Raw genomic sequence first — 27,911 nt, 5'->3', positions numbered from 1 at the left:
CCCTCTGGTCGAGCCCTGCACCATTTGGGACAGATAATTGTCTTAGTCAGAATAGCTATAGTCAGAAATCTGTTTCCTTTATGAGATTCACAGGTCTCAGTCTCCCAGTTTATATCAGGATAGTTAAAGGGGTACTCTTGTGCTAAGACATCTTATCCCCTATCCAAAGGATAGGGGATAAGATGCCTTATTGCTGGGGACCCCTGTGATCTTGCACGCAGCACCCCGTTACAATCAGTCCCCGGAGCATGTTCGCTTCGGGTCTGATTACTGGTGATCATGGGGCCGGAGCATTGTGACATCACGCTCTCCCCCCTCAATGCAAGCCTATGGGAGGGGGCGTGCCAGCTGCCACACCCCCTCCCATAGGCTTGCATTGAGGGGACATGACACGGGGGCGGGGTCGTGACATCACAATGCTCTGGTCCCGTGATCGCCAGTAATCAGACCCTGAATGAACATGCTCCGGGGACTGATTGTAATGGGGTGCTGCATGCAAGATAATGGGGGTCTCCAGCGAACAGGCCAGAGTACCCCTTTAAAGTCCCCTATTATTATCACCTCATTCTGATTTGCTGCCTTGTTTATTTGCTTCAGTAGTTGATCTTCTGGCTCTTCCATTATGTTTGGTGGCTTATAACAAACCCTATCAGATTTTTTTTTATTATAATCTTCATATATTTCTAGCCATAATGTCTCCACATTATCGTTTCCCTCCCGTATATCCTCCCGCAGTGCGGCCTTCAGACTTGATTTCACTTAAAGACAAACCCTCCCCCTTTCCATTTTGTCCGATCCTTCCTTAATAGACTATAACCCTGTATGTTGACCGCTCAGTCACAGCTATCATCCAACCAAGTCTCTGTTATACCCACTATGTCATAATTTTTTTGAGACATCAACCACTCCAGTTCCTCTGTTTTATTGGACAGACTTCTGGCATTAGTCAACATGCAATACAATGGAGTATGATTTTTCTTCCTATGAAGCCTATCCCTTTTAACTATTTTAGCCCCTCCCTCCGCTCCACCCCCAGGTATATTACTAAGTCCCCCCTCTCTATCTACACTATCTTCCCCCTCTATGTTGTAGGTTTCCTCCACCTCCCCTAGTCCCTAGTTTAAACACTCCTCCACTCTTCTAGCCATCTTCTCCCCAAGCACAGCTGCCCCCTCCCCATTGAGGTGCAGCCCGTCCCTACGGTAGAGCTGGTATCTGACAGCTTAGTCAGCCCAGTTCTCCATGAACTCCTCCTTCCTACACCAGCTTCTCAGCCACTTGTTTACCTCCCTGATCTCCCACTGCCTCTCTGGTGTGGCTAGTGGTACAGGTAATATTTCAGAAAATATTACCTTGGAGGTCCTTGCCTTAAGCTTGCAGCCTAAGTCCCTGAAATCATTTTTAAGGACACTCCACCTACCTCTTACTTTGTCATTGGTGCCAATATGTACCATGACTGCTGGGTCCTCTCCAGCCCCACCCAGCAACCTGTCAACCCAATCCGCGATGTGCCGAACTCGAGTGCCAGGAAGACAACACACTGTTCAGCGATCCCGGTCTTTGTGACAGATCACCCTGTCTGTCCCCCTAATAATAGAGTCCCCCACTACCAGTACTTGTCTGGCCTGCCTTACACTCCTCCCTCCCTCCTTACTGGAGCAGACACCACCCTAGCGGTCAGAGGCAGCATCTTGCTGCAGTACTGCTAGCTCTGAAATGGCATCCACCTCATCTGCCAACCGGGCAAACTTTTAGGGGTGTGCCAGTTCAGGACTAGCCTCCCTGACACTTTTCCCTCTACCCCGTTTTCTAACTGTAACCCAGCTAGCTGCCTGACTGTCCTGCACCTCCGTCCCACTATCCTCCCCCACCTCTACCCCAGTGAGCAGGAGACTCCTCTTCAAGTGGTTAATGCTTCTCAGTGTTGCCAGTCGCTCTTCTAGATCCAGGATCTGGGCTTCCAAATGAGCAACTTGCGCACACATCTCGCACAACAATATGCACCCTCAAACTGCTGTTCAAGGATTGCATACATCGTGCAAGATGTACACCAGACTGCATTTTCCAACATGGAGGCCATACTAGATCTAAAAATCTAATATTTTAATTAAACTCCCTGAATTTAAGGTCCCCTCACTTTTATACTTCACACTCTTGTATACAGACACACAATCACTAGCTCAGACAATCGCTAGATATACTTGGTTTTATAGTTACCAAACAGCACCTCTGTCTCTTCACAGCCTGGAAGTAAATGCAAGGGCTAGCAGGCTGAAAATAGCTGCAATTTATCAGCTGCTAATTAGTTAACTTCTCCACCCACCCTCCACCTGCAGTCCCCTTTACAGAAAAAAAGAAGAGGGAAAAACAAACAAACAAAAAAAAAAAAAGAAAACCCCAAAAAACACAGAAGCTCTAAATGCTCAGTCACAGTACTTCTTACAGTATCCCCTTAAATTTTAAGTACTCTCACTTTTATACTTACTCACTTGTATAGGTCACACTCTTGTATACAGACACACACTCACTAGCTCAGACAATCGCTAGCTCAGACAATCGCTAGATATACTTGGTTTTATAGTTACCAAACAGCACCTCTGTCTCTTCACAGCCTGGAAGTGAATGCACTTGACTACTTGGCCCAGAATAAGTCCTGACAACCACCATTTATCCCAACATTCACTGGGGCCTACTGCTGCCTAAGATAGTAAAGTCAGGTTCACACACTGCATTTCCACCATATCCAAATACGGCTGTGTGCATGAGCCTTCATAAATTTCCCCACCTATTCTAACTGCTACCAATGGGCGGTATGTACCTTTAATCAGGTAAACAACATTGAGGAGAGGATCAGGAACCCGACAAAAGTCAAATCAGAGCATACAAAGCAACAATCACCAACTTACCCTCTTCACTTGGTTCATACTTTGCTATCAATGACTTTGCTTGGTCTAAGGTCACATTTTCCTGTTGCTCATTCTTCAGGAACTTGTGGAAGTTACCAGCAGACATGAAATTCTCACTGTCATTATATGTAGAAAATATAACATCTATCTCTTCCCGTTTTGTCAGGATCTTGTAAAACTCTTCTATTTCGTCATCTTCCAGGGACCCGGTCTTTGATTTGTCACATTGCTGAACATAAATCAAAAAATTCAGCTTTTGCAAAGATTTTCCAAGACAATCTGATTAATCTCAATAGTCTATTAAAGAGACTGCCTTAAAGGGGTACTCCGACGCTTAGACATCTTATCCCCTATCCAAATGATAGGGGATAAGATGCCTGATCACGGGGGTCCCCGGAGCGTGTTCGCTCCGGGTCTGATTACTGTCGATCACGGGGATGGAGCATTGCGACATCACAGCTTCGCCCCCATGTGACGTCACGCTCCGCCCCCTCAATGCAAGCCTATGGGAGAGGACGTGACAGCTCCCATATGCTTGCATTGATTGGGTGGAGCATGACGTCACACGGGGGCGGAGCCATGACATCACAATGCTCCGTCCCCGTGATCACAATGCTCCGTCCCTATTATCTAACGGGATTGCGGCGTGCAAGATCCCCAGCGGCGGGACCCCCGCAATCAGGCATCTTATCCCCTATCCTTTGGATAGGGGATAAGATGTATAAGCGCCGGAGTACCCCTTGAATACAAACATTCACAGATGACTACTTAAAATATTGCAGCAATTGTAATCGTACAAAAAAGTTTTGAAAATCACTAAGTTAAAAAAACGCAATCGATTGAAACATTAGAAATGAAAAAGGTTACTAAAAATGTCAATGTCACTAAGGCTGCTTTCACACTATGAAAAGTATCCGTTATATAACGCCCGTTATAAAATCGCGGGCGATTGCGTGGTTAAATGACCATTAGAAAATCCCTAACGGACGTTAGAAAATCCCATTATAGTCTATGGGATTTTCTAATAGCCGTTTTAACCCGTTATTAATATTGGTCGTTATTTTATGACGGGAGATAGTAACAGAAGAAATATTGCATGCACTATTTCTCCTGTTCAATCGCCCGTCGCAAAATAACGTCCGTTAATAATGGGCGATAACGGGTTAAAACGGCTATTAGAAAAATCCCATAGCCTATAATGGGATTTTCTAACGTCCGTTAGGGATTTTCTAATAGCCATTTAACCCTGCAATCGCCCGCGATTTTATAACGGGCGTTATATAACGGGTACTTTTCATAGTGTGAAAGCAGCCTTACAGGTCATAAACCAGCATGGTGCACTACATGCTATCATGTCAATGGCACCCTGTGTATGTCTTATCTGTGTGCAACTATAATACTAAGCAGCTACCCCCTCATGAATAGTAGGTGTGCGAGTGGTTGTTCGTCAGTATTTTGTACCTGTATGACCTCCCCCATTTAGTATTGTGGCTGATCTGCATCATAATGGGAATAGGTGCCTAGCCTGCCCTTGTATCAGGAACCTGTAATCAATAAGTGTGACCTATTTCTGTAATTTTTTTTTAAATTTCAAACCTGCCCAGTAGTATGCACTATTTTGACTTTTCTTCACACCATTTTTCCATGTGACTAAAATTTAAGGGTAGAATTTGAAAACTGTCAGCTGCCATATCCCCGCTGCACCCCATTTATTTGAATGAGCTGGTTGGCTCATTTTTGAATTGTATCAGTTTTGTTTCCGGACTAAAAACGGTCGCAGACCACGGTTCTCAGTCTGGCAAAATGGCAAAAAAAATAAATAAATAAATAAAAAACAACAGATACAGTCCAAAATCCTACCGGATTCAAATGAATGGGGTGCGGCATGGGTCCGATGGGGATACGGTAGCGTCCGGTTAAAAATTCTGCTGTATCCCCAAAACATGATGTCAATGCACCCTTAGACAGTACAGAAATGATCACCTTCAAACACATTCTGAATATAGTGCATCAAAATATGTAAAAAATAAATAAATACAAAAAAAACTAAGCAAACAAAAATAAAAAAAATGAAACTTCTACTATAGGAACACTGTATAAATGCCAGTAAAATTATTGTGTTGTCAAAAACAAACCAGGATAACCAGTGTACATATTTTTAGGAATCTTACCTGGAATATCTGTTTTGCATAGTTATCATCAGTTTCAATGTTTACTTCTTGCAGAAAGCTCTTTAGCTCTTTAAAGCTCATCTTGTTGTCCTTGTTCTTATCAGCTTTCCGTAAACAAGTGTGGATCCAACTATTATCATTATTAAGGATTATTCTGACTGACAATGAATGAGATGTACAGAAACTGTCCGATAGTGTCTAACCAGACAAAGACACAGGAACATAAATAATAAACCTGAATAAGTGATTAAAAAAATAAGTAATCCATCATTAAAACAGAAAACAAAATAGCTGATATTTGTATAGTCCAGACCATGGACTAGATATAAAGAGGCCCCAAAGAAGAAGGGATAGTAGTGGTGACCTTTCAATATGTAGGAATAGAAGTAATTAATTTCTGGTTTTCAGTAATTGCAAATAAAAAAAAACTGAACATGTGAACACAGCCTAAAAAAAAGTAGCTGGATAAGGGGATTAGGGGAGGAGTAGTATAGAGGGATTTAAGGAAAAAGAAAACACTGATTTATATTGTTTCTATTTACAGGGTAAACCAAGACCCACCCAAGATGTGTTTTAATGTTCTAGGTTGTAAAGCAGGATTGCGTCACTTCACACACATTGAGTCAGTAGCTAACGGCCACGGTGAGATAAGAACAGGCTGTGGGGCAGTTTCTTGGGAGGGGACATAGGCTATGCAGCTCGTTCCTGGTTCAAATGGGCTCAGGCAATTATGAAGAGTGGTCAGGGTGGTCCAGCAAGCAGTTGCTCATGGGAAGCTAATGGAGGTACACTTGTATTGCAGGCTCCATGTCAGAGGTCCACATGCAGGTATGCTCCAGCCCATCAGGTCAGGTATATGTATGTGTGAGTGGTGTTCCCTGGAAAGAGGAATTTTATCATATAGTTGTGTCTAAACATGGGATTTGACATTCTGTATCATAACAAATGAGTTCTAACCACCAATATATAAAATAAACACAGACTGTTGGATCTCCTTGAGGATAAAAAGTTGAAGACTACTTAGGCTACATTCACATAGCCGTTGAGATCCGTCCCGCTTTACTTCCATCACTGCCTCCTAAACGGATTATACAACACTTCTCAAAAAAATAAAGGGAACACTAAGATAACACATCCTAGACCTGAATGAACTAATCATATAAAATACTTTTGTCTTTACATAGTTGAATATGCTGACAACAAAATCACACAAAAATTATCAATGGAAATCAAATTTATCATCCCATGGAGGTCTGGATATGGAGTCGCAATCAAAATCAAAGTGGAAAACCAAACTACAGGCTGATCCAACTTTGATGTAATGTCCTTAAAAGAAGTCAGAATGAGGCTCAGTAGTGTGTGTGGCCTCCACATGCCCATATGACCTCCCTACAATTGGATTCAGGTCTGGGGAACGGGTGGGCCAGTCCATAGCATCAATGCCTTCCTCTTGCAGAAACTGCTGGCACACTCCAGCCACATGAGGTCTAGCAATGTCTTGCATTAGGAGGAACCCAGGGCCAACCGCACCAGCATATGGTCTCACAAGGGGTCTAAGGATCTCATCTCGGTACCTAATGGCAGTCAGGCTACCTCTGGCAAGCACATGGAGGGCTGTGCGGCCCCCCAAAGAAATGCCACCCCACCGCCAAACTGGTCATGCTGGAGGATGTTGCAGGCAGCAGAACCTTCTCCACGGTGTCTACAGACTCTGTCAGGTCTGTCACATGTGCTCAGTGTGAACCTGTTTTCATCTGTGAAGAGCACTAGGCGCCAGTGGCAAATTTGCCAATCTTTGTGTTCTCTGGCAAATGCCAAACGTCCTGAACGGTGTTGGGCTGTAAGCACAACCACCACCTGTGGATGTCGGGCTCTCATACCACCGTCATGGAGTCTGTTTCTGACCATTTGAGTGGACACATGCACATTTGTGGCCTGCTGGAGGTCATTTTGCAGGGCTCTGACAGTGCTCCTCCTTGCACAAAGGCGGAGGTATCGGTCCTGCTGCTGGGTTGTTGCCCTCCTACAGCCTCCTCCACATCTCCTGATGTCCCTCCATGCTCTGGACACTACGTTAACAGACACAACAAACCTTCTTGCCACAGCTCGCATTGATGTGCCATCCTGGATGAGCTGCACTACCTGACCCACTTGTGTGGGTTGTAGACTCAGTCTCATGCCACCACTAGAGTGAAAGCACCGCCAGCATTCAAAAGTGACCAAAACATCAGCCAGAAAGCATAGGAACTGAGAAGTGGTCTGTGGTCACCACCTGCAGATCCACTCCTTTATTGGGGATGTATTGCTAATTGCCTATAATTTCCACCTGTTGTCTGTTCCATTTGCACAACAGCATGTGAGACTGTCAATTAGTGTTGCTTCTTGAGTGGACAGTGTGATTTCACAGGAGTGTGATTGACTTGGAGTTACATTGTGTTATTTAAGTGTTCCCTTTATTTTTTTAGTAGTGTACTAACGGGTGCAAACTGATGTAAAAGGATGCCATTATGTGGCATCCTTTTGCTTAAGTTTTTCATCTGTTATTAGAGTAAAGTCAGCTGCCTACAGTCTCCCGCATCCAGGACTACTACTACTCCCATCATGAAACAGACTTGTTTCCATGATGGGAGTAGTAGTTCCCCGGCTGCGATGTATATACTGTGTAAACTTTCATTTGGAAATGATAGTAATAGTTCAAAAACCCTGCCGGGAGCCCTGAATGGCCGGCACCGAGGAGCCATTCAGGGCTCCCGGCAGGGTTTTTGAACTATTACTTTGACCCCCAGATTTATGCCCCCATGCACATTTATAATAATTTATTGGGCCTAGTGTGCATATCCTGATATTCCTTGATATTTATGAAAGTGAAAGTAAACGCTTCCCGGAAGCTCAGTCGGGCTGATCGGGACATCGCGATAAAATCGCGATGTCCCGATCAGCTAGGACGCAAGCGGAGGTCCCCTTACCTGTTTCCGCCGCGTACGATCTGGGTTTGATTGTTCAAAGCCTGAGCTACAGGCTTGAGCAATCGAGACCCTATCTCGCTGATCCAGCATAAGAGATCCGTGTACAGTGCTATAGCTCCCTATGGGAGCTATAACACTGCAAAAAAAAAAGTGGAAAAAAAAAAAGTTAACAAAAGGTCATTTAACCCCATCCCTAATAAAAGTTTGAATCACCCCTCTTTTCCTATAAAAAAAAAAAACTGTAAATAAAAATAAACATATGTGGTATTGCCGCGTGCGGAAATATCCAAACTATAAAAATATAGAGTTAAATAAATTGCACGGTCAATGGCGTACACGCGAAAAAATTCCGAAGTCCAAAATAGCGTATTTTTGGTCACTTTTTATATCATGAACAAATGAATAAAAAGCGATCAAAAAGTCCGATCAATAAAAAAATGGTACTGATAAAAACTTCAGAACACGGCGCAAAAAAGGAATCCTAATACCGGCCCGTAAGCGGAAGAATAAAAAAAGTTATAGGGGTTAGAAGATGAGAATTTTTAACATATAAATTTTCCTGCATGTAGTTATGATTTTTTTCCGAAGTACGACAATATCCAACCTATATAAGTAGGGTATCATTTTAACCATATGGACCTACAGAATAAAGGTAAGGTGTTATGTTTACCGAAAAATGCACTGCGTAGAAACGGCACCCACACTACAGCAGATTCAAGATGGACACCAGAAACTACTTTATGTGAATGAATGCCACTTATACTGCAGTTAGCAAACTGCAGCGAGCCAAATGCCAAAGAAAGGTTAGTAAAATATAATGTGCTGGTCCTCTCGGCACCACTTCACAACATGCCAGGCTGTAATTACAAGCGCTGGGCAGCAGGAGACAGTTTTCATACATATTTTTATCCTCAGGCCTCCGCCCTGCGCTTACTGCGCCCTGTAATTAAGAACATATGAGTACCATAAAACATGACTGATAGCAGTTTACATAATAGACCACAAAATATAGAAGCACGTTTATACATAGACAAATATGGAACCTGTTGTCAGAATTAGAACTAATTATATTGTCAAGTACTAGAAGATAATTCTGTATTTACAGGGGTATGGAAATAAAAAAAAATATATATGAAAAAACTACTACAAGGGACTAAAACAGAGCCCAGTCCACTTGTCCTGGGCAATTTTCGCTTTTACACTCGTTTTTTCCTCCTTGCCCTATAATAGCCATAACTAACTACTATATTGATACCTTTTTAATGGGTATCCACTACTAGTCCCAGCAATTCACCAAATTAACCCTTAGATAAACGTGTTTCACCAGAGCTTCCTTCAGAAAGGTGAGCTCCTATATTTAGAGATCAAAGACCAGAGCTGATTAATTAAACATTTAATCTGATAAAAGGTATAACAGTGCTATGCATAAAAATAAATGACATACAGTTACAAAAATATGAAAGAGTTTAGCAAGACAAGTTCAGAAAACAAAAGATGAAGTTCTTACAGCATGATGATATAGCCGTCCTTGTGAGTGAGAGTCCAGCTCTTGTCTGCTTTTGGCACAGCCTTGAACAACAGTTGAGTCCAGCATTTTTAAATCTTATCTCTGCTTCTTTGGAGGGAAACCCCATTCCCCCCCTCCCCTCTGACCCCACCAGGTGGGGCATCTCTCTTCCTGACCCCTTATCTGTTTGATTATATGATGGGACCAGAGTGCACGACTTCAAAGGAGATACCAAACAGCCAGACCCCCAATAATATGCAATACACAAACACACAGTCTGAATGACCCTCACCCCTAGGTCTTAGTTTATACACAGATACAATTATAATACACATGTAGGATTCAATAATCAGGCCTTGGGCCTGACAAACATATGCTCCGAAACAAACAAAAAAATTATATTGGTAAAGTGACATTGAAATAATTAAAGAGTTTTGCAAATTTGGTTGTCTTTTCTACGCCATTTACCTTGTGGTCAGCTAATATGTTAGCTGGCCTGATTACAGCAATACCAGATTTGTATAGTTTCCGTCATGTTTTACGAATTAAAAAAAAATGTGGAACTTTTTCACATTTTTTTTAATTGACCTTTTCTGACCCCTGTAGCTTTTTTTTTTTCTTCCGTATACCAGATGGAGTAGGAGGGCTAATTTTTTTGCGCCATAATCTGTTTTTGTATCGGTGCCATTTTGGTATTGATCTAACTTTTTAAAATCGCTTTTAACTTTTTCTCTGGGATATTATAAAAATAGCAATTCTGTGGTTTGGTGTTTTTTTTTTTTTTTTTTTACATTTACGTCATTTACCTTACGGGATAATGTTATATTTTAATTGTTCGTACAATTACAAACACAGCGATACCAAATTTGTTTATTTTTATTATGTTTACATATAGAAAAGGGGGTGATTTTAACTTTTAATATGGAAGGGGTTAATGTGTCTTTTTTAAACTTTTTTTTTTTACACTTTATTAGTCCCTTAGGGGACTTTTAGGAGGAATCATTAGATTCCTCATGTAGATCAAGGCAGTTCTATTGAATTCCATTGATCTGTGTGCTCTGCGATCCATTGATAGAGCCTAGTCCAGCCAGGCTCTATCAATGACAGAGCCACAGACACCAGGGAAGCAGAGTTAAGCCCTCTGGCTACCTCATACTAGACCTCATACTGGATCTCTGCCATGCTTGTCGGGGACTTTCAGCTCCGGCCCTACTTGCCGGAAGCAGGGCTAAGGTCCTGAAAAATTCACCTGCCCATTGCCCGGAACTGCATGCCCCGGGCGGTGGGCAATAGGAATTTCCCATCCCTGATTTATTAGAAGGGTAGACGAGCCACTATATGTCACTGTGTTGCTGACGCATACTTTGTGCAAACTGAAAAACTATTAAACCAAAAAATTCTGTATAAAGTGTGATTACACAAAATGTGATATTGAGTATCCCAAGTCACCTCAGAGTTAAGGGACAAGTGTCTTAAAAACAACCTTCCAGCTCAGGAGGGGGTGCTTTTCATAATATGTTTGGGCTAAATAGTTAAAGGGGTACTCCGGGTGAAGACCTTTTTTTTAAAAATAAACTGGTGCCAGAAAAATAAACAGATTTGTAAATAACTTCTATTTGAAAATCTTAACCCTTCCAGTACTTATTAGCTGCTGTATGCTCCAGATGAAGTTATTTTCTCTTTGAATTTATTTCCTGTCTGACCACAGTGCTCTCTGCTGACACCTCTTTCCATGTCAGGAACTGTCCACAGCAGGAACAAATCCCCATAGTAAACCTCTGCTGCTCTGGACAGTTACTGACATGGACAGAGGTGTCAGCAGAGAGCACTGTGGTCAGACAGAAAGGAAATTAAAAAAAGAAAGGAACTTCCTCTGGAGCATACAGCAGCTGGTGAGTACTGGATGGATTAAGATTTTTTATACAGAAGTAATTTACAAATCTGTTTAACTTTCTGACACCAGTTGATTTAGAAAAAAAAAATAATAATAATTCCACCGGAGTACCCCTTTAAATAGGCACTGCTTCTAAACAAATTTTGCATAGATCAAATAGTCGCTCAGCCAGTCATTGGGCCCAGTCCAATTTGTCATATTACTGCTGTGGCCAACAATCAGCTGAGTTGCAGGATTGAGTGATGGCCCCTGAAGCAGGAAGAGGACTGGAGCAGAGACTGGGATAGGGATTGCGGCATATTGAGATTGCCAGCGTACCCCATTAAATCTTATAGAAAAACTAGATTCAATATGGATGATGGTATTCATTGATAAGAAATGTCCATCTTCTATAATATATGAATTTACTACTATTTTCACAATTCAATCTTTTTATTAGAATCACTCCACGGACACTGTGTAAAGGATACTGTTGCAGCTTCTGCTTCTGACTCATGGCTCGAGAGTTACTCATAATCTTATTTAATCCTTCAGTCCAGCGAGCAGCTTCTTCTTGCGAGTTAGCGATCAGGTCAAGGTTTTTTCGATGACCCTTAAAGATAATTGAGAAACACAGATCGCTTGGGACATCCTGCGCAAACCTCTTCATACCCTCTGTTTCATGACCTGGACGCACATCTTCAATGTCATCAATGGTGACTGACAGAGAGAAAGGAAAAAACACATACAAGAAACATGAATTTTACATATAAAACACAAACCACAATGTAAGAATTTTTACATATAATTTGACATTATGATGTAATATAGCTAGTGGGACATCTGCTAACCTGGGGACCCTGTTGTACAGCCAAAGTCTTAAAGGGGTACTCCACTGCCCCAGCATTCAGAACATTTTGTTGTGAAGGAGTTGTGATGTAATGGCCACGCTCCTCTGTGTGTAACACCACACCCCTTTCCATAGACTTGCATTAAAGGGGTGTGGTGTGATGTCACGAGGGGTGTGTCTGTGACATCACAACCCCTACAGCCCACACCCAAAATACCCCTTTAACCCCTTAAGGACCGAGCCATTTTTTGCAAATGTGACCTGTGTCACTTTATGCATTAATAACTCTGGGATGCTTTTACGTATCATACTGATTATGAGATTTTTTTTGTGACATACTCTATGTTGGTGGTAGATCATTTCTTCGTGAAAAATTCCACAATTTCATGAAAAATTAGAAAATTTTGCATTTTTCTAACTCTGAAACAAAAGCTTGTAAGGAAAATGGACATCCCAAATCAATTATATATCGATTCACATATACAATATGTCTACTTTATGTTGGCATCATAAAGTTGACTTTTTTTTTAACTTCTTGAAGACATTAGAGGGTGCTGAAGTTTAGCAGCAATTTTCAAGAATTTTTTTTTCTAAATCTGAAGGTTTCAGGAACCAGTTCAGTTTTGAAGTGAATTTAATTGCCTTTAAGTTATAAATCCCCCATCAATTAACCCATTATGAAAACTTTACACCTCAAAGTATTCAAAATGAAATTCAGTTAAGTTTAAGTTTGTTAACCCTTTAGGTGTTTCATAGGAATAGCTGCTAAGTGGAGGTGAAATCTCAAAATCTAAATTTTTAACACCAGCATGTTATTGTAGCCCCATTTTTTTTTCATTTTTACAAAGGGTAACAAAAGTAAAAGCCCCACAAAATTTGTAACCCCATTTCTTATAAGTATAGAAATACCTCATATGAGGATGTAAAATGCTCTGCTGGCGAACTACAGGTCTCAAAAGGGAAGGAGCAAAATTTGGCTTTTAGAGAGAGAATTTTGCTGAAATGGTTTTTTTTTGTCACATTTAGGAAGCCCCCATGGTGCCAAAACTGTGGAAACCCCTAACATGGCCCTCCATTTTGGAAACTACATCCCTCAAGGAATGTAACAAGGGGTACAGTGGGCCTTAACTCCCCACAGGTGTTTCACAATATTTCGTTAAAGTTTGAGGCTTAAATGAAAAATGTGTGTTTTTTTTTTTTTACACTAAATTGCTGGTGTTACCCCAAATTTAGCATTTTTACAAGGGGTAATAGGAGAAAAATCATTCCAAAATTTGTAGCCCCATTTCTCTCATTACCCCTAGTAAAAATGCTAAATTTGGGGTTACACCAGCAATTTAGTGTAAAAAAAAAACCACATTTTTCATTTAAACCTCAAACTTTAATGAAATGTTGTGAAACACCTGTGGGGAGTTAAGGCCCACTGTACCCCTTGTTACATTCCTTGAGGGGTGTAGTTTCCAAAATGGAGGGCCATGTTGGGGGTTCCCACTGTTCTGGCACCATGGGGGTTCCTAAATGTGACATGCCCCCCCAAAAACCATTTCAGCTAAATTCCCCTTCTGAGACCTGTAGTTCGCCAGCAGAGCATTTTACATCCTCATATGGGGTATTTCCTTATTCGAGAGAAATGGGGCTACAAATTTTGGAGTGATTTTTCTCCTAAGGAAATACCCCATATGAGGATGTAAAATGCCCTGCTGGCGAACTACATGTCTCAGAAGGGAAGGAGCAAATTTTGGAGAGAGAATGTTGCTGAAATGGTTTTTGGGGGGAAAATTTAGGAACCCCCATGGTGCCAGAACAGTGGGAACCCACAACATGGCACTCCATTTTGGAAACTACACCCCATATAGTCACGCTGGTGATCGGAACGTCACAGAGCCGTCAGCCTCGCTCGGTGATAGGCTGAGGGCACCATCATGTAAGGAGGTGGCCCGCAACTCACAGGAGGACAAGGTGACATATGATTAGTTCCCCGATGTGGGGGACAGCGCAGCGCTGGGCTGATAAACCGGGGGGGGGGGGAGAGAAGCAGAACAGCACCCACGGGTCACATAGGATTGGTTCCCGAATGTGGGGACAGCGTGCAGTGGCTGATAATTAAGTCAGGAAAAAAATGTTGGTATTCGGTATGAACCGGTATACCGCCCAGCACTAAGAAAACCCATCCTTGGTGCTGCAAAACCCCAACAAAATCATTCATACTTCAGCTGTCTGGGTCATCCAAACTATTTGTTGTTGGGTTTTTTGTTTTTTAAGTTATATAAATAAAACTAAACATAAATGAACAATGCATTTCGGTTTAGCCCCCTTTTGCAGATTGAGCCACTCAAAAGAACAATGCATTTCAGGGTTTGAGTGTCTACATCTGAGGAAGGGGGCTAAATCCCCAAAACAAGTTTTAATTTTTATATATAAGAAAATAAAAGCATGGACATTACATGGACAGTAGAAGTCCATGTAAGATTTAGCAATGCCAAAAGACGAGCATCTTGTTTTTAGTCTTCGAAATCCCGAAATCGGTGAGCCCCAGCAGAAAAATCTGCACAAAAGTCCATGCAGATTTTGTGGTAGATTTGCTGAAGATGTGATGTAGATTTTACTTTCCCCACTGATTTTAATGGAAAAATCGCAAAATAACTTGACATGATGCAAATCTTATAATCCGACTGTAGGTAAATTCCAGTAAGGAACATTTCCACTGTGTGAAGATGAGATTTCTACAACATATTTGATGGTGCTGCAATCTGCTGCAGATTTTCCATGTAAATTTCCACATGAAAAATCTGCAGCAAAAAAGTCTTGTGTGTGTTGACGAGAGGTCATCCATTGGGAGATAGAGATCGGGTTTCATATGTGTGTTTCTCCACTCTAATTCTCAGCTCTTTTTAATCTTATCCTCTACCTTATTGTTTTCTAGAAGAAATTGAAAACAGAGAAATTGTATTACTCTAAAGTCTGCTACAACAATTCTAAATTTGTCAGAACAATTTCAAGCCTTTCCTCCAACCTGGTTATTAAAGATGACAATTTTTGGGTCAAATAATTTATAGGCAAACGCAAGGCTAGTCATATTTCCTCTCTAGTTAAAACTGGTGCTTAATAAAAAGACATGACAAAAAAAAAAGGTACATTTTTAAAATGATAATATACTAAATAATGATACTATACTAAAATAAGCGATATAGAGATACAGTTTCAACACACAATGTGCCAGTTGTTGTAAGTGTGGTCTTTTGTGGTTTCAATGTCCAATCCATCGCCATAGGACCATGAAAGCAAATCATTATTAGTCATCCCATATATCTGCCAGATATAAATATACAAAACTATTCTGTGCAGCCATTAACTTTTTTTATTGACTCATAACAGCTACATGTCAGCGTATGTAAACCTGATAGTCCCAATTAACAATGACACAATAAGCTAGATGGTTGCTTAACACAAAAGGCTTTGTCAGGAGGCTGCAAATGGAATTAGGAAAGGTAAAATCTGCTTCAGTAAGGCTTCATGTCTGGTATACACACTTGTATATGCACTGATCAGTCACAACTTTAAGACCAGTGACCTGAGAAGGGAATCACAATGATAATCTAGTGACAATGGTGCCTGCCAAGGCGTGGGATATATTAGGCAGCAAGTAAAGAGTCCGTTCTTGATGTTGACCTGTTGGAAGCAGAACAAAAAGGGCAAACTTAAGAATCTGAATGACTGCCAAGAGTAAACACTAGACTACTAGGTCAGAACATGTCCAAAAACAGCAAAAAATAGCATGCTCCTAGTATAAAATGGTTAGAACCTCACAAAAGGGATCCAAGAAAGAACAACCAGTGATTATCAATAGGCTTCTGGGTGCCTATGGATGATTGATTTATGCAAAAAGCAAAGGCTAGTCCATCTTGTTCAATCCCACAAAAGAGCTACTGTAGTACCGAGTTCTGAAAAAGTTAATGCTATGAAAGGCAAGTGTCAGAACATACAGTGCCTTGCTTCAGCATTACCTACTGGTCAGAGTGCCCATGAGCCCGGTCTACATGCAAAACCACTTAAATAAGCATGTTTTTATTTACATCAAATGGATGGTCAAGTCCATGTGCAGAGGATAAACGAAGAGAAGAATGCAAATAGGCGGTGGGATACCCTGGGCCATGTCTGATGGAAAAAACATAGGTCTTAACATCCCAATGATAATCCCTGCCATATTGGAAAAACTGTTCAGAACATTGGCATAGCTTTAAAGGGTAGCTCCCACCATCCTTTTTTTATTTTCTATCCCTGCCTATTACCCATCTATCCCCAACCCCCTCCCTGCTTTAAAAAAATTTTTTTACTATGTTAAAAATGACTTTTTGTCTGCCTGGTAGTGTGCTCACTACCAGGCAGACTTCCCCAGCAGGCACCACGCCACTGATGCCTGCTGGGGCTGACACTTCCGCCCTTAGTTCATGTTCATCTACACAGGGTGCCTCCAGCTGTTTCACCACAACTCCCAGCTTGCCCTGACATCTATTGGCTGTCAGGGAAAGCGGGGAGATATAGTGTTGAAACAGCTGGAAGCACCCTGTGCAGGAAACAATTAGATCCTAAAATAGATCCGTACATACTGCCAGACGGTCCAGCGTGCAGGGGCAGCAGCAGCAGCGGAGTCATGTGCAGGAGGAGTGGCCGGCCAGCCAGGGAGCCAATGCGCTCGCTCCCTGCCTGTGTGACTGACAGGCAGGGAGCGAGCGCAGGCTGAATGAATTAGGACAGATGCCCGGCCGGCATCAGTCAGAATTCAGGCGTGACGTCACGCCAGCCTGCAGCCGGCCACTAGGAGGGAGACCCCTAGTGGCCGGTTTTCAAACGTTAATTAAAGCATTTTAATAAAAAAAAAATATTATGAAAATGTATTAGAGATATGTTGTAGTACATATGTACTACAACATATCAAAAAAAAGTTCATGACAGTGCCAATTTAAAATTCCTAGAACTAGCATTAGTATACTTTTTCATAATGTATGGAAAATATATTGAAAACTGTATAATGTGTTGGTATTAGATTGCATTCTTTTAGACAGGAAGTACTTTTGTTTTTAGAACTGTCAAGGCTGGTGGGCCTTAGGCTCTGTTCACATACACTTTTAGATATTTGTTTAGGATGGAAACCATGATGCAGTGCTGGATCTATCAGACACTGAAGGTGCCCGATGAACACTAATTGTCTATAGTTTTATAAAGAGGTTACACACGCTGCTTCTCTAACCCCCCCCCCCCCCCGTTTGCATTGGGGAACTAATCAGGTTAGGCTAGGTTCACAACGCGTTTTGTACTTACGGTTCCCGTATACGGCTGGGAGGAGGGGCTTAATCGCGGCGCCCCGCACTCAGCCGTATAGGGGAACCGTATTTAATGCATGTCTATGAGCCGACCGGAGTGAACCGCAGCCTCCGATCGGCTGCATTTTCGTCCGTATGCGGTTTCCCGACCGTAGGCAAAAACGCGGTCGACCACGTTTTTGCCTGCGGTCGGGAAACCGCATACGGCCGAAAACGCAGCCGACCAGAGGCTGCGGTTCACTCCGGTCGGCTCATAGACCTGCATTAAATACGGTTCCCCTATACGGCTGAGTGCGGGCGCCGCGATTAAGCCCCGCCCTCCCCTCCTCCCAGCCGTATACGGGAACCTTAAGTACAAAACGAGGTGTGAACCCAGCGGGGGAACATAGGATGGTAAGTTAAAGTTTAATTTTGTTTATTTTTGTAGCCCGGTCACAAGGAATATGTAGTACAGTACAGAGTTCCAGCGCCGGCGGCCCGCAACTCACAGGAGAACGAAGAGAGTGGCGCTTGCGGCTGACATACGATTAGTTCCCCAATGTGGGGGATAGCGCAGTGCTGGGCTGATAATTCATTGGGAGGGGGGGAGGAGCAGAACAGCGCCCGCGGGTCACATATGATTAGTGGGGACATCGCGCTTCGGCTGAAAATTCATTCATTCATTCTAGGGGGGGGGTCTTGAGGGGCCCAACCGGTATTGCAGTATGGGAAAAATTCATATCGTGCAGGAAAAAAAATTCGGCATTCGGCATGAACCAGTATACCGCACAGCACTACTTTGTAGAGCCACCTTTTGCGGCAATCACAGCTCCAAGTGGCTTTGGATAAGTCTCTATGAGCCGCCACATCTTACGACTGGGATTTTTGCCCATTTCTCCTTGCAAAACTGCTCCTTCAAGTTGGATGGTTTGCGCTTGTGAACAGCAATCTTTAAGTCTGACCACAGATTTTCGATTGGATTGAGATCTGGGCTTTGACTAGGCCATTCCAACACAATACATGTTTCCCCCTTAAACCACTCAAGTGTTGCTTTAGCAGTGTGTTTGGGGTCATTGTCCTGCTTGAAGGTGAACCTCCATCCTCGCCTCAAATCATGCACAGAGTGGGACAGGTTTTGCTCAAGAATATCCCTGTATTTAGCACCATCCATCTTTCCCTCAACTCTGACCAGTTTCCCAGTACCAGCTGCTGAAAAACATCCCCACAGCATTATGCTGCTACCACCATGTTTCACTGTAGGGATGGTGTTCTTTGGTGATGTGATGTGTTGGGTTTGTGCCAGACCGTTTTCTTTGATGGCCGAAAAGTTCAATTTTAGTACCCTCAGACCAGAGTACCTTCCTCCATACATTTTGGGAGTCTCCCACAGGCCTTTCCGCAAACTCACAACGTGCCTTTTTGTTTTTAGCTGAAAGTAATGGCTTTCTTCTGGCCACTCTGCCATAAAGCCCAACTCTATGGAGCGTACGGCTTATTGTCGTCCTATGTACAGATGCTCCAGTCTCTGCTGTGGAACTCTGCAGCTCCTCCAGGGTTACCTTAGGTCTCTGTGCTGCCTCTCTGATTAATACCCTCCTTGCCCGGTCCATGGGTTTTGGTGGGTGGCCGTCTCTTGGCAGGTTTCCTATTGTGCTATGTTCTTTCCATTTGGTTATGATAGATTTGATGGTGCTCCTGGGGATCATCAAAGATTTGGATATTTTTTTCTATAATCTAGCCCTGTACTTCTCAACAACATTGTTGGGGAGTTCCAGTCTTCATGGCAGTGTTTGGTTACTGATGCCCCTTGCTTAGGAGTTGCAGCCTCTGGGGCCTTTCAAAAAAGGTGTGTATATATAATGACAGATCATGTGACACTTAGATTAAACACAGGTAGACATTTCACTAATTATGTGACTTCTGAAGGTAATTGGTTCCACCAGAGTTTTTCATGGGCTTCCTAACAAAAGGTGGTGAATACATACGCACATGACAATTTTCTGTTTTCTATTTCTAAACAATAGTTTTATTTATATATTTTTCTCATTTCACATCACCAACTTAGACTATTTTTTCTGATCCATCACGTAAAATTCAGATGAACAGAACAATGAATTTAAAGGCAGTAATGTATCAAAATACGAAAAAAGAAAGTCAAGGGGGAGGGGGGGGGGGGGGCACTGTAAATACTAAAAGCACTGCAAAACAGGTGTGTCTATACTGACAACATCTACAGGTGAATGTGTATGTCCCACCATTTTTTTTAAGACTTCAGTTTAAATGCTAGTGCCCTATGAGCTCCTGGCTTTACATGCTATTGATGGATGTTAGACAATTGTTGGCTTAAGGGAAAGTAGGCCTTTCTCCACTGAAATTGGCTTAAAGGGGTACTACCGTGCTGACAACTTATCCCATAAAGGATAGGGGATAAGTTGCATGACCCCCGCAATCTCGCACACAGCACCCCGCTCTCATCAGGCCCCGGAGCGAACATCCGCTCCGGGTCTGATGATGGGGCCGGTGATCGTGACGTCACAGCCCTCCTGTGACGTCACGCTCCTCCCCCTTAATGCAAGTCTATGGCAGGGGCGAGACAGCTAGCGCGCCCCCTGCCATTGTCTTACATTGAGGGGGCAGAGCGTGACGTCACATTGGGGCGGAGCCGTGACGTCACGATACTCCAGCCCTGTGATCGGCAGTCATCAGACCTGGAGCGATGTTCGCTCCGGGGCCTTATGAGAGCGGGATGCTGTGTGCGAGATCGCGAGGGTCCCCAGGATCAGGCAACTTATCCCCTATACTTTAGGGTATAAGTTGTCAGCACGGTAGTACTGACAAAATAAAATAAATAAACTTAAACATTTTTGTGAGGTTATACATTAGAGTTACAGAGGCACTGAGAATCTACAAACTCCATGTAGATTTGCCCAAGTTCATTCTGTGGGCCATTCAGCCACAACACATTAGAAACAACCAGCATGCAGTTGTTAAACTACTTGGTTATGTTTATTGAAGCATGTAATATTGTACTTTGACAAGACGTCCTCCATACACAGTGACAAGGGATTGTTTCCACTTGATGCAATTCTATTCCTTTCCGTATCCTTCTACAGGCCCACATAATCTCCTCAGCAGAACATGTACTGTCTAGAGCTCTGTCTGACCCAAAGTAGCAGATGTATTGCCAGTCGTCCAATAAGTTATATGGAAAAATAATTACATAAATTAGATTTATTGTGGACAATTTATGAGGAGCAATTGTTCAATATTAAAAAGGATAAAACAATAAATTTACTCAGTTTTCCTTTTGAGGTGTTTCAGGACATGTGTAATCCCAGACATGGCTTCTAGACAAATGCTGAATTGTTTCGAAACACAAAAAAACTGCAAAACTCTTTTTTCTAATTCTTTTTTTAACGTGGGCTGAGTATAGTGGTCTGCCACAATTTTCAGTGCGAATCGAGTGTCAGATGCACTCTGAAAATAATCAAAATGTGTCGGCCACAAGAGTAAATGCATCTGTGCCTGTGATTAAAGGGGCACTCCGGTGGAAAACTATTTTATTTTTCTTCATATCAAATGGCTCCAGAAAGTTAAATAGTTTTGTAAATTACTTCTATTAAGAAATATTAATCCTTCCCGTACTTATCAGTACTTATTATTCTGTATGCTACAGAGGAAGTTGTATAGTTCTTTTCAGTCTGACCACAGTGCTCTCTGCTGACATCTCTGTCCATGTCAGGAACTGTCCAGAGCAGGATAGGTTTGCTATAGGGATTTGATCTTCCTCTGGACAGTTCCTGACATGGACAGAGATGTCAGCAGAGAGCACTGTGGTCAGACTGAAAAGAACAACTCAACTTCCTGTATAGCATACAGCAGCTGATAAGTACTGGAAGGATTAAGATTTTTTTTTAAAAGGAGTAATTTACAAATCTGTTTAACTTTCTGGAGCCAGTTGAAAAAAAATAAAAAACAACATTTCACCCGAGTACCCTTTTAACTTTTCAAAATCAAAAAGCGGGGCATCCTCGTATGCTCATGGTTGCCCCGTGCTGTGGGGAAGGTATGTAGCACAAATAAAAAGTCCCATGGATAGGAGTATGAAACTGAAAGAGAAAATTTCACATCTTACCAGTTATATTTATTTCTATGCTCGTGTGAAGAACAATATTCGATATCAGCAAATACGCAGCTGCACATTTTCAGCCAAGGTAGAAAAAGGTTTTCCAAATGCCATAATTTATTCTACTTATTTTTATCATACACACAGAACTAAAGAACAAGGTGGAGCAAGTGGAAGTGCCAGTGTAAATACAGATGTTTTGTGAGGATAAACGGATCAGGAGCCACCACGTCCTATGGGTCATCCTGATTATAAAGTCTCATCAAGCAGAAAGCTCAGTGTGTGCTGTATCTGGCTCCGGGCCTGCATGTCAATGTCATCTGCTAGCCAACAGAGAGGGACAGAAACGAAAGGATTGGTATCAGTGAAATACAAAGTCCAGTCATAAAAGGAAAAACTCATAGCAAACATTGCAAGCAGATACCTTTGATTTCTCCAGTGAATAGAAAACACACCCAACCACTTCTGTATTACTGAGAATGTACAACAATGCGCCATACTCAGATTACAGCAATTCAAGGGCATTAACTATTCTCCGTGAAGCCTACTTGCCCTAGGACGGTTCACGATATCCTTAAAAAATACCAAACAGCCAACACTACGGTATCACTGTAGAAGCTGCCAGGGCTAAAAATGCTACAGCAAATGTTCTAGATTTTGCAAATATGTGGTGGCCAAAAATGTGATTAATGAAAGACATCAGTCAATATGTAACAGGTTTTATTGTTTCTGTCTTTTGTATTTAGAAAAAGGTCTACACAATTACACAGTATATGTTGCAGTGTTTTACGTATCTCTGCATAAATTTGACCTAAAGTTTTCTACCTTGATATTGCTCTGTATTTTCTGCTCAGCCTCAGTCAGATTCACAGACTGGGAAGGGGCGTTCCCCAGCAGGCGTGACATCATCTGAAGCCATACAGGGGAGAACTTCCTCCCTCACTCTGCTACACAAAGCCCAGAGCAGTTCAGTGTGAGATGAGCTATGATTGGCTAAGGCTGTACCCCCCCCCCCTCAGCACTCCAGACTGCATTTCCTGATTTTGGACTTCTATGTTCTAAAACATAGAAAACTTTTTTAAATATTTTTATTTTTTTTAACAAAGTACATAGATGCATTTAGATTTTTTTTTACCATAAGGAGTGCAATAGCAAAAATATTGTTTTAATGGGGGACATGTATCAAAGATTTTCCCCTGTTTTATGTAAAAAAATTTGCGCAAAATTTTGCGCAAGCAGCTTTTTTGCATACATTCTGGTGGAGCATTTCCTCCAGATGTGTATGTTTCAGTGTACCTTGGAGTGAAATATTTAGTACGCACGAATTTATTAACTGCATACATTTCATTTACTCTCAGAAATCTTGCACAATGGGGGACATGTATCAAAGATTTTACCCCTGTTTTGTGTGTATTTTTTTGCGCAAAATTTTGTGCAAGCCCTTTTTTTGCGCACGTTTTGGTAGAGCATGTTGTCACGATGCCGGCTGGCAGGTAGTGGATCCTCTGTGCCAGAGAGGGATGGCGAGGACCGCGCTAGTGGACCGGTTCTAAGCCACTACAGGTTTTCACCAGAGCCCGCCGCAAAGCGGGATGGTCTTGCTGCGGCGGTAGTGACCAGGTCGTATCCACTAGCAACGGCTCACCTCTCTGACTGCTGAAGATAGGCGAGGTACAAGGGAGTAGGCAGAAGCAAGGTCGGACGTAGCAGAAGGTCGGGGGCAGGCGGCAAGGATCGTAGTCAGGGGCAACGGCAGGAGGTCAGGAACACGGGCTAGGAACAAACAAGGGAACGCTTTCACTAGGCACAAGTGCAACAAGATCCGGCAAGGAAGTGCAGGGGAAGAGACCAGATATAGCCAGGGAGCAGGTGGGAGCCAATTAAGCTAATTGGAAGATTGGGCCAGGCACCAACATAGGTGCACTGGCCCTTTAAATCGCAGAGACCCGGCGCGCGCGCGCCCTAGGGAGCGGGGCCGCGCGCGCCGGGACAGGACCGACGGAGAGCGAGTCAGGTACGGGGACCGGGGTGCGCATCGCGAGCGGGCGCCACCCGCATCGCGAATCGCATCCCGGCTGGGGGCGGGACCGCAGCGCACCCGGTCAGTGGATCTGACCGGGGCGCTGCAGCAACGAGGATGAGGCGAGCGCTCCGGGGAGGAACGGGGACCCGGAGCGCTCGGCGTAACAGTACCCCCCCCCCTTGGGTCTCCCCCTCTTCTTGGGGCCAAAGAACCTGAGGAAAAAAAAGTCAATTTTTCCGTGATGAGGTCCGATGCACATTAGGAGGGGTTCCGTGCGGTAACGCACGGCACAGTCCAATCTTTCATTGTTAATACAATAGATGTAGAGGGGTCTGGCGAGACTGGTCACAGGGACGTAGAACCTGTTGATAAGAGAGGCCAAAAAAAATTTTCCTGCAGATCCGGAATCCAAGAAGACCATAGTAGAGAAGGAGAAGGTAGAGGCAGATATCCGCACAGGCACAGTAAGGCGTGGAGAAGCAGAGTTGACATCAAGAACTGTGTCACCTTTGTGCGGAGTCAGCGTACGTCTTTCCAGGCGGGGAGGACGGATAGGACAATCCTTCAGGAAGTGTTCGGTACCGGCATAGTACAGGCAAAGATTCTCCATGCGGCGTCGTGTCCTCTCTTGAGGTGTCAAGCGAGACCGGTCAACTTGCATAGCCTCCGCGGCGGGAAGCACAGGAACGGATTGCAGAGGACCAGAGGAGAGAGGAGCCGGGCAGAAAAAACGCCTCGTGCGAACAAAGTCCATATCCAGGCGGAGCTCCAGACGCCATCCGGAAGAACGCATGTCAATGCGAGTGGCAAGATGAATGAGTTCATGCAGGTTAGCAGGAGTTTCTCGTGCGGCCAGAACATCTTTAATGTTGCTGGATAGGCCTTTTTTAAAGGTCGCGCAGAGAATCTCACTATTCCAGGACAACTCGGAAGCAAGAGCACGGAACTGAATGGCGTACTCGCCAACGGAAGAAACACCCTGGACCAGGTTCAGCAGGGCAGTCTTGGCAGAAGAGGCTCGGGCAGGCTCCTCGAAGACACCACGGACCTCAGCGAAGTAGGACTGGACTGTGGCTGTGGCAGGATCATTGCGGACCCCATCAAATTTGTCCGGCAGGGACAAGCAGGGGTTAGGAGCGGCCGGTTGCTGCGGAGGAGTTGCAGGAGCCGGCGGAGGAGATGGTTGTTGCAGCTGTAGCTGTGACTGAATTTGCTGTATCTGTGACTGAAGATGCAGTGTCACGGAGGTCAAGTATGCCAGCTGTTGATTTCGTTGGGCGATCTTTAGGGCTTGCTGGGCGACCAGTGTAGGGAGGTCGGTGACAACTGGCAGAGGAACTTCAGCGGGATCCATGGCCGGATCTACTGTCACGATGCCGGCTGGCAGGTAGTGGATCCTCTGTGCCAGAGAGGGATGGCGAGGACCGCGCTAGTGGACCGGTTCTAAGCCACTACAGGTTTTCACCAGAGCCCGCCGCAAAGCGGGATGGTCTTGCTGCGGCGGTAGTGACCAGGTCGTATCCACTAGCAACGGCTCACCTCTCTGACTGCTGAAGATAGGCGAGGTACAAGGGAGTAGGCAGAAGCAAGGTCGGACGTAGCAGAAGGTCGGGGGCAGGCGGCAAGGATCGTAGTCAGGGGCAACGGCAGGAGGTCAGGAACACGGGCTAGGAACAAACAAGGGAACGCTTTCACTAGGCACAAGTGCAACAAGATCCGGCAAGGAAGTGCAGGGGAAGAGACCAGATATAGCCAGGGAGCAGGTGGGAGCCAATTAAGCTAATTGGAAGATTGGGCCAGGCACCAACATAGGTGCACTGGCCCTTTAAATCGCAGAGACCCGGCGCGCGCGCGCCCTAGGGAGCGGGGCCGCGCGCGCCGGGACAGGACCGACGGAGAGCGAGTCAGGTACGGGGACCGGGGTGCGCATCGCGAGCGGGCGCCACCCGCATCGCGAATCGCATCCCGGCTGGGGGCGGGACCGCAGCGCACCCGGTCAGTGGATCTGACCGGGGCGCTGCAGCAACGAGGATGAGGCGAGCGCTCCGGGGAGGAACGGGGACCCGGAGCGCTCGGCGTAACACATGTCCTCCAGATATGGCCGATTCGGGGTACCTTGGAGTGACATCTATAGTACGCATGGATTTATTAACTGCGTACTTTTCCTTTACACCAAAAATTTTGCCGCAAGAGCTGTTTTTTTTCCCCGCAAATATAAACCATCTTGGACTTAACATAGCAAGATGCTCTAAATCATCTATTCTATTTTCCAAAGAGTGGATTGAGGAGATTACTATATTTACCCGCAATTTATGAAGCTCATTGTGCTTGATTGATAAATTTAGCGCTTCTGCGCATAATTTAGAATTCGGCAAAAGGGGTAAACTGCTTCTACCATACACAAATAATGATACATGTCCCCCAATGACCATATTTTTAAGCCATAAGCCAATATAAGCCATATTGTACTGCACGTAGAAAGATGCTCTAAATCATCAATTTCATTTTTCAAAGAGTGGAGGTATGAGGAGATTACTATATTTGCCGCAATTTATTAAACTCATTGTGCTTGATTGATAAATTTAGCGCATCTGCGCATAATTTAGAATTCAGCAAAAGGGGTAAACTGCTTCTACCATACACAAACAATGTTACATGTCCCCCAATGAGAGTGCCCATTTAAGGAAATTATGACATCATATATGTGCGAGTTGCAAAAGTATGGAGACTGACACAAATTTAGAATTTCCTTTGGTTTGCTCTTTTAGTTTTTTTTTTTTTTCTTCATCTCTTCTAGTCAGTGGTTTCTATGATAACTGAAGAATTTCATACATTTTTTTACATTTTATTTACAAATGCATAAAGTTTAAGCACAGACTCGATATTTACGGCATTGACCCTTCTTTTTCCAAAGCTTCTACAATTGCTGGATATCAGCTTTAGGGCCAACTCCTGACTGATAACCAGCAAGCCCTTTGGTAAGAATGGGTTGTTATCACAATTTCGGTGTTTTATGTTTATCCATCCACTTTTTGAGACCCTGAAATGTCATTGTTTTGTTGAACGATCCACTAAGTTATCACTTTTGCCCAACGATCCACTAAGTTATCACTTTTGCCTTTTGACATGTGGGAAGATTTTTTTAAAACCTGTGCAGAGGAAAAGTTGACCGGTTGCCCATAGCAACCAATCAGATTGCTTCTTTTATTTTTCAGAGGCCTTTTTAAAATTGAAAGAAGCAATCTGATTGGTTGCTACGGGCAACTGGCCAACTTTTCCTCTGCACAGGTTTTGATAAATCTCCCCCATGGTGCTTTATAATGCTGGACAAAAAGCATTGTGGATCACGTGTATGGTCACTTTAAATGATGCTGCATCTGCGCACCAACACGTCTCCAGATACAAATATGCATCTTACTTATAAAATTGTAATTGCAACAGCAGGAGGCAGTCTATAAAGAGATTACATGAAGAGGTATCCAAAATCCAAAGTGGAATGTCTCAACCAGGGAATGTAAAAATCCTGCTGGTAATAGTAACTGACTTTAATGTTTCTCATCTTCCTATGGAGGACTCTCAGCAGGATGTCAGAGATGCAGGCCGTACGCCAACATGTAAATGTGCGGTTAACCTTCATGGTTTCAGACAATCAGGACATTTGCATGGAACCGATTAAAACATGGCTTCACTCCAACAATGTTATGTATCCTGGTCCGATACCTCAGTCACTGAAATCTGTACGTCCATATAAACTTAATGCGGCCCCACAATGAAACAATGTGCACAGTCCTATCTGTAGAGTTATGGCCTTGAAGTGAAAAGAATGACAGATAAATAAGATCATCAAACATACCCTGTGTAAAGAGATTCCATATTATCATCACTCATGGACTGAGAAGAAGAAATTAAAAAGGCTGCCAGGAAAATAAACTTAGCAGCCAAAGAGACAAGTTCACTACATTTTTTTTTGAGTACATGACACTTTGGGTTATCTAGGATTACAAAAACAGAACTGATTCCTTCCAAAAACAACACATGTCCTCAGATTGTGTGTGGTATTGCAGCTCAGTTCCACTGAAGTGAATGGAGCCAAGTTGTAATACCACACACAACCTGAGGACAGGGGTGGTGTTTTTTTTTTTTGGAAAAATAATATAAGATCTCATCTACTTGTACAAAGGGAACTGGA

General features: G+C 43.4%; 1 protein-coding gene across 3 annotated transcripts in view; it reads right to left on the bottom strand.

Moving 5' to 3' along the window:
- PLCD1 (phospholipase C delta 1) overlaps positions 1 to 27,911 on the bottom strand; it is a 159,803-nt gene that overhangs the window by 37,796 nt on the left and 94,096 nt on the right. For all 3 annotated transcript variants that reach the window (XM_056519684.1, XM_056519685.1, XM_056519683.1), the window contains exons 3-5: positions 11,915 to 12,143; positions 5,078 to 5,207; positions 2,907 to 3,135 (exon numbers count right to left, since the gene is read on the bottom strand). In XM_056519684.1, coding sequence (XP_056375659.1) covers positions 2,907 to 3,135; positions 5,078 to 5,207; positions 11,915 to 12,143 — 588 coding nt within the window. The remainder of the gene's footprint in view (positions 1 to 2,906; positions 3,136 to 5,077; positions 5,208 to 11,914; positions 12,144 to 27,911) is intronic.

This window comes from Hyla sarda, chromosome 5 (genome assembly GCF_029499605.1).
Source record: "Hyla sarda isolate aHylSar1 chromosome 5, aHylSar1.hap1, whole genome shotgun sequence".
NCBI lineage: Eukaryota > Metazoa > Chordata > Amphibia > Anura > Hylidae > Hyla > Hyla sarda.
This window is presented reverse-complemented; position numbering and strand designations above follow the sequence as displayed.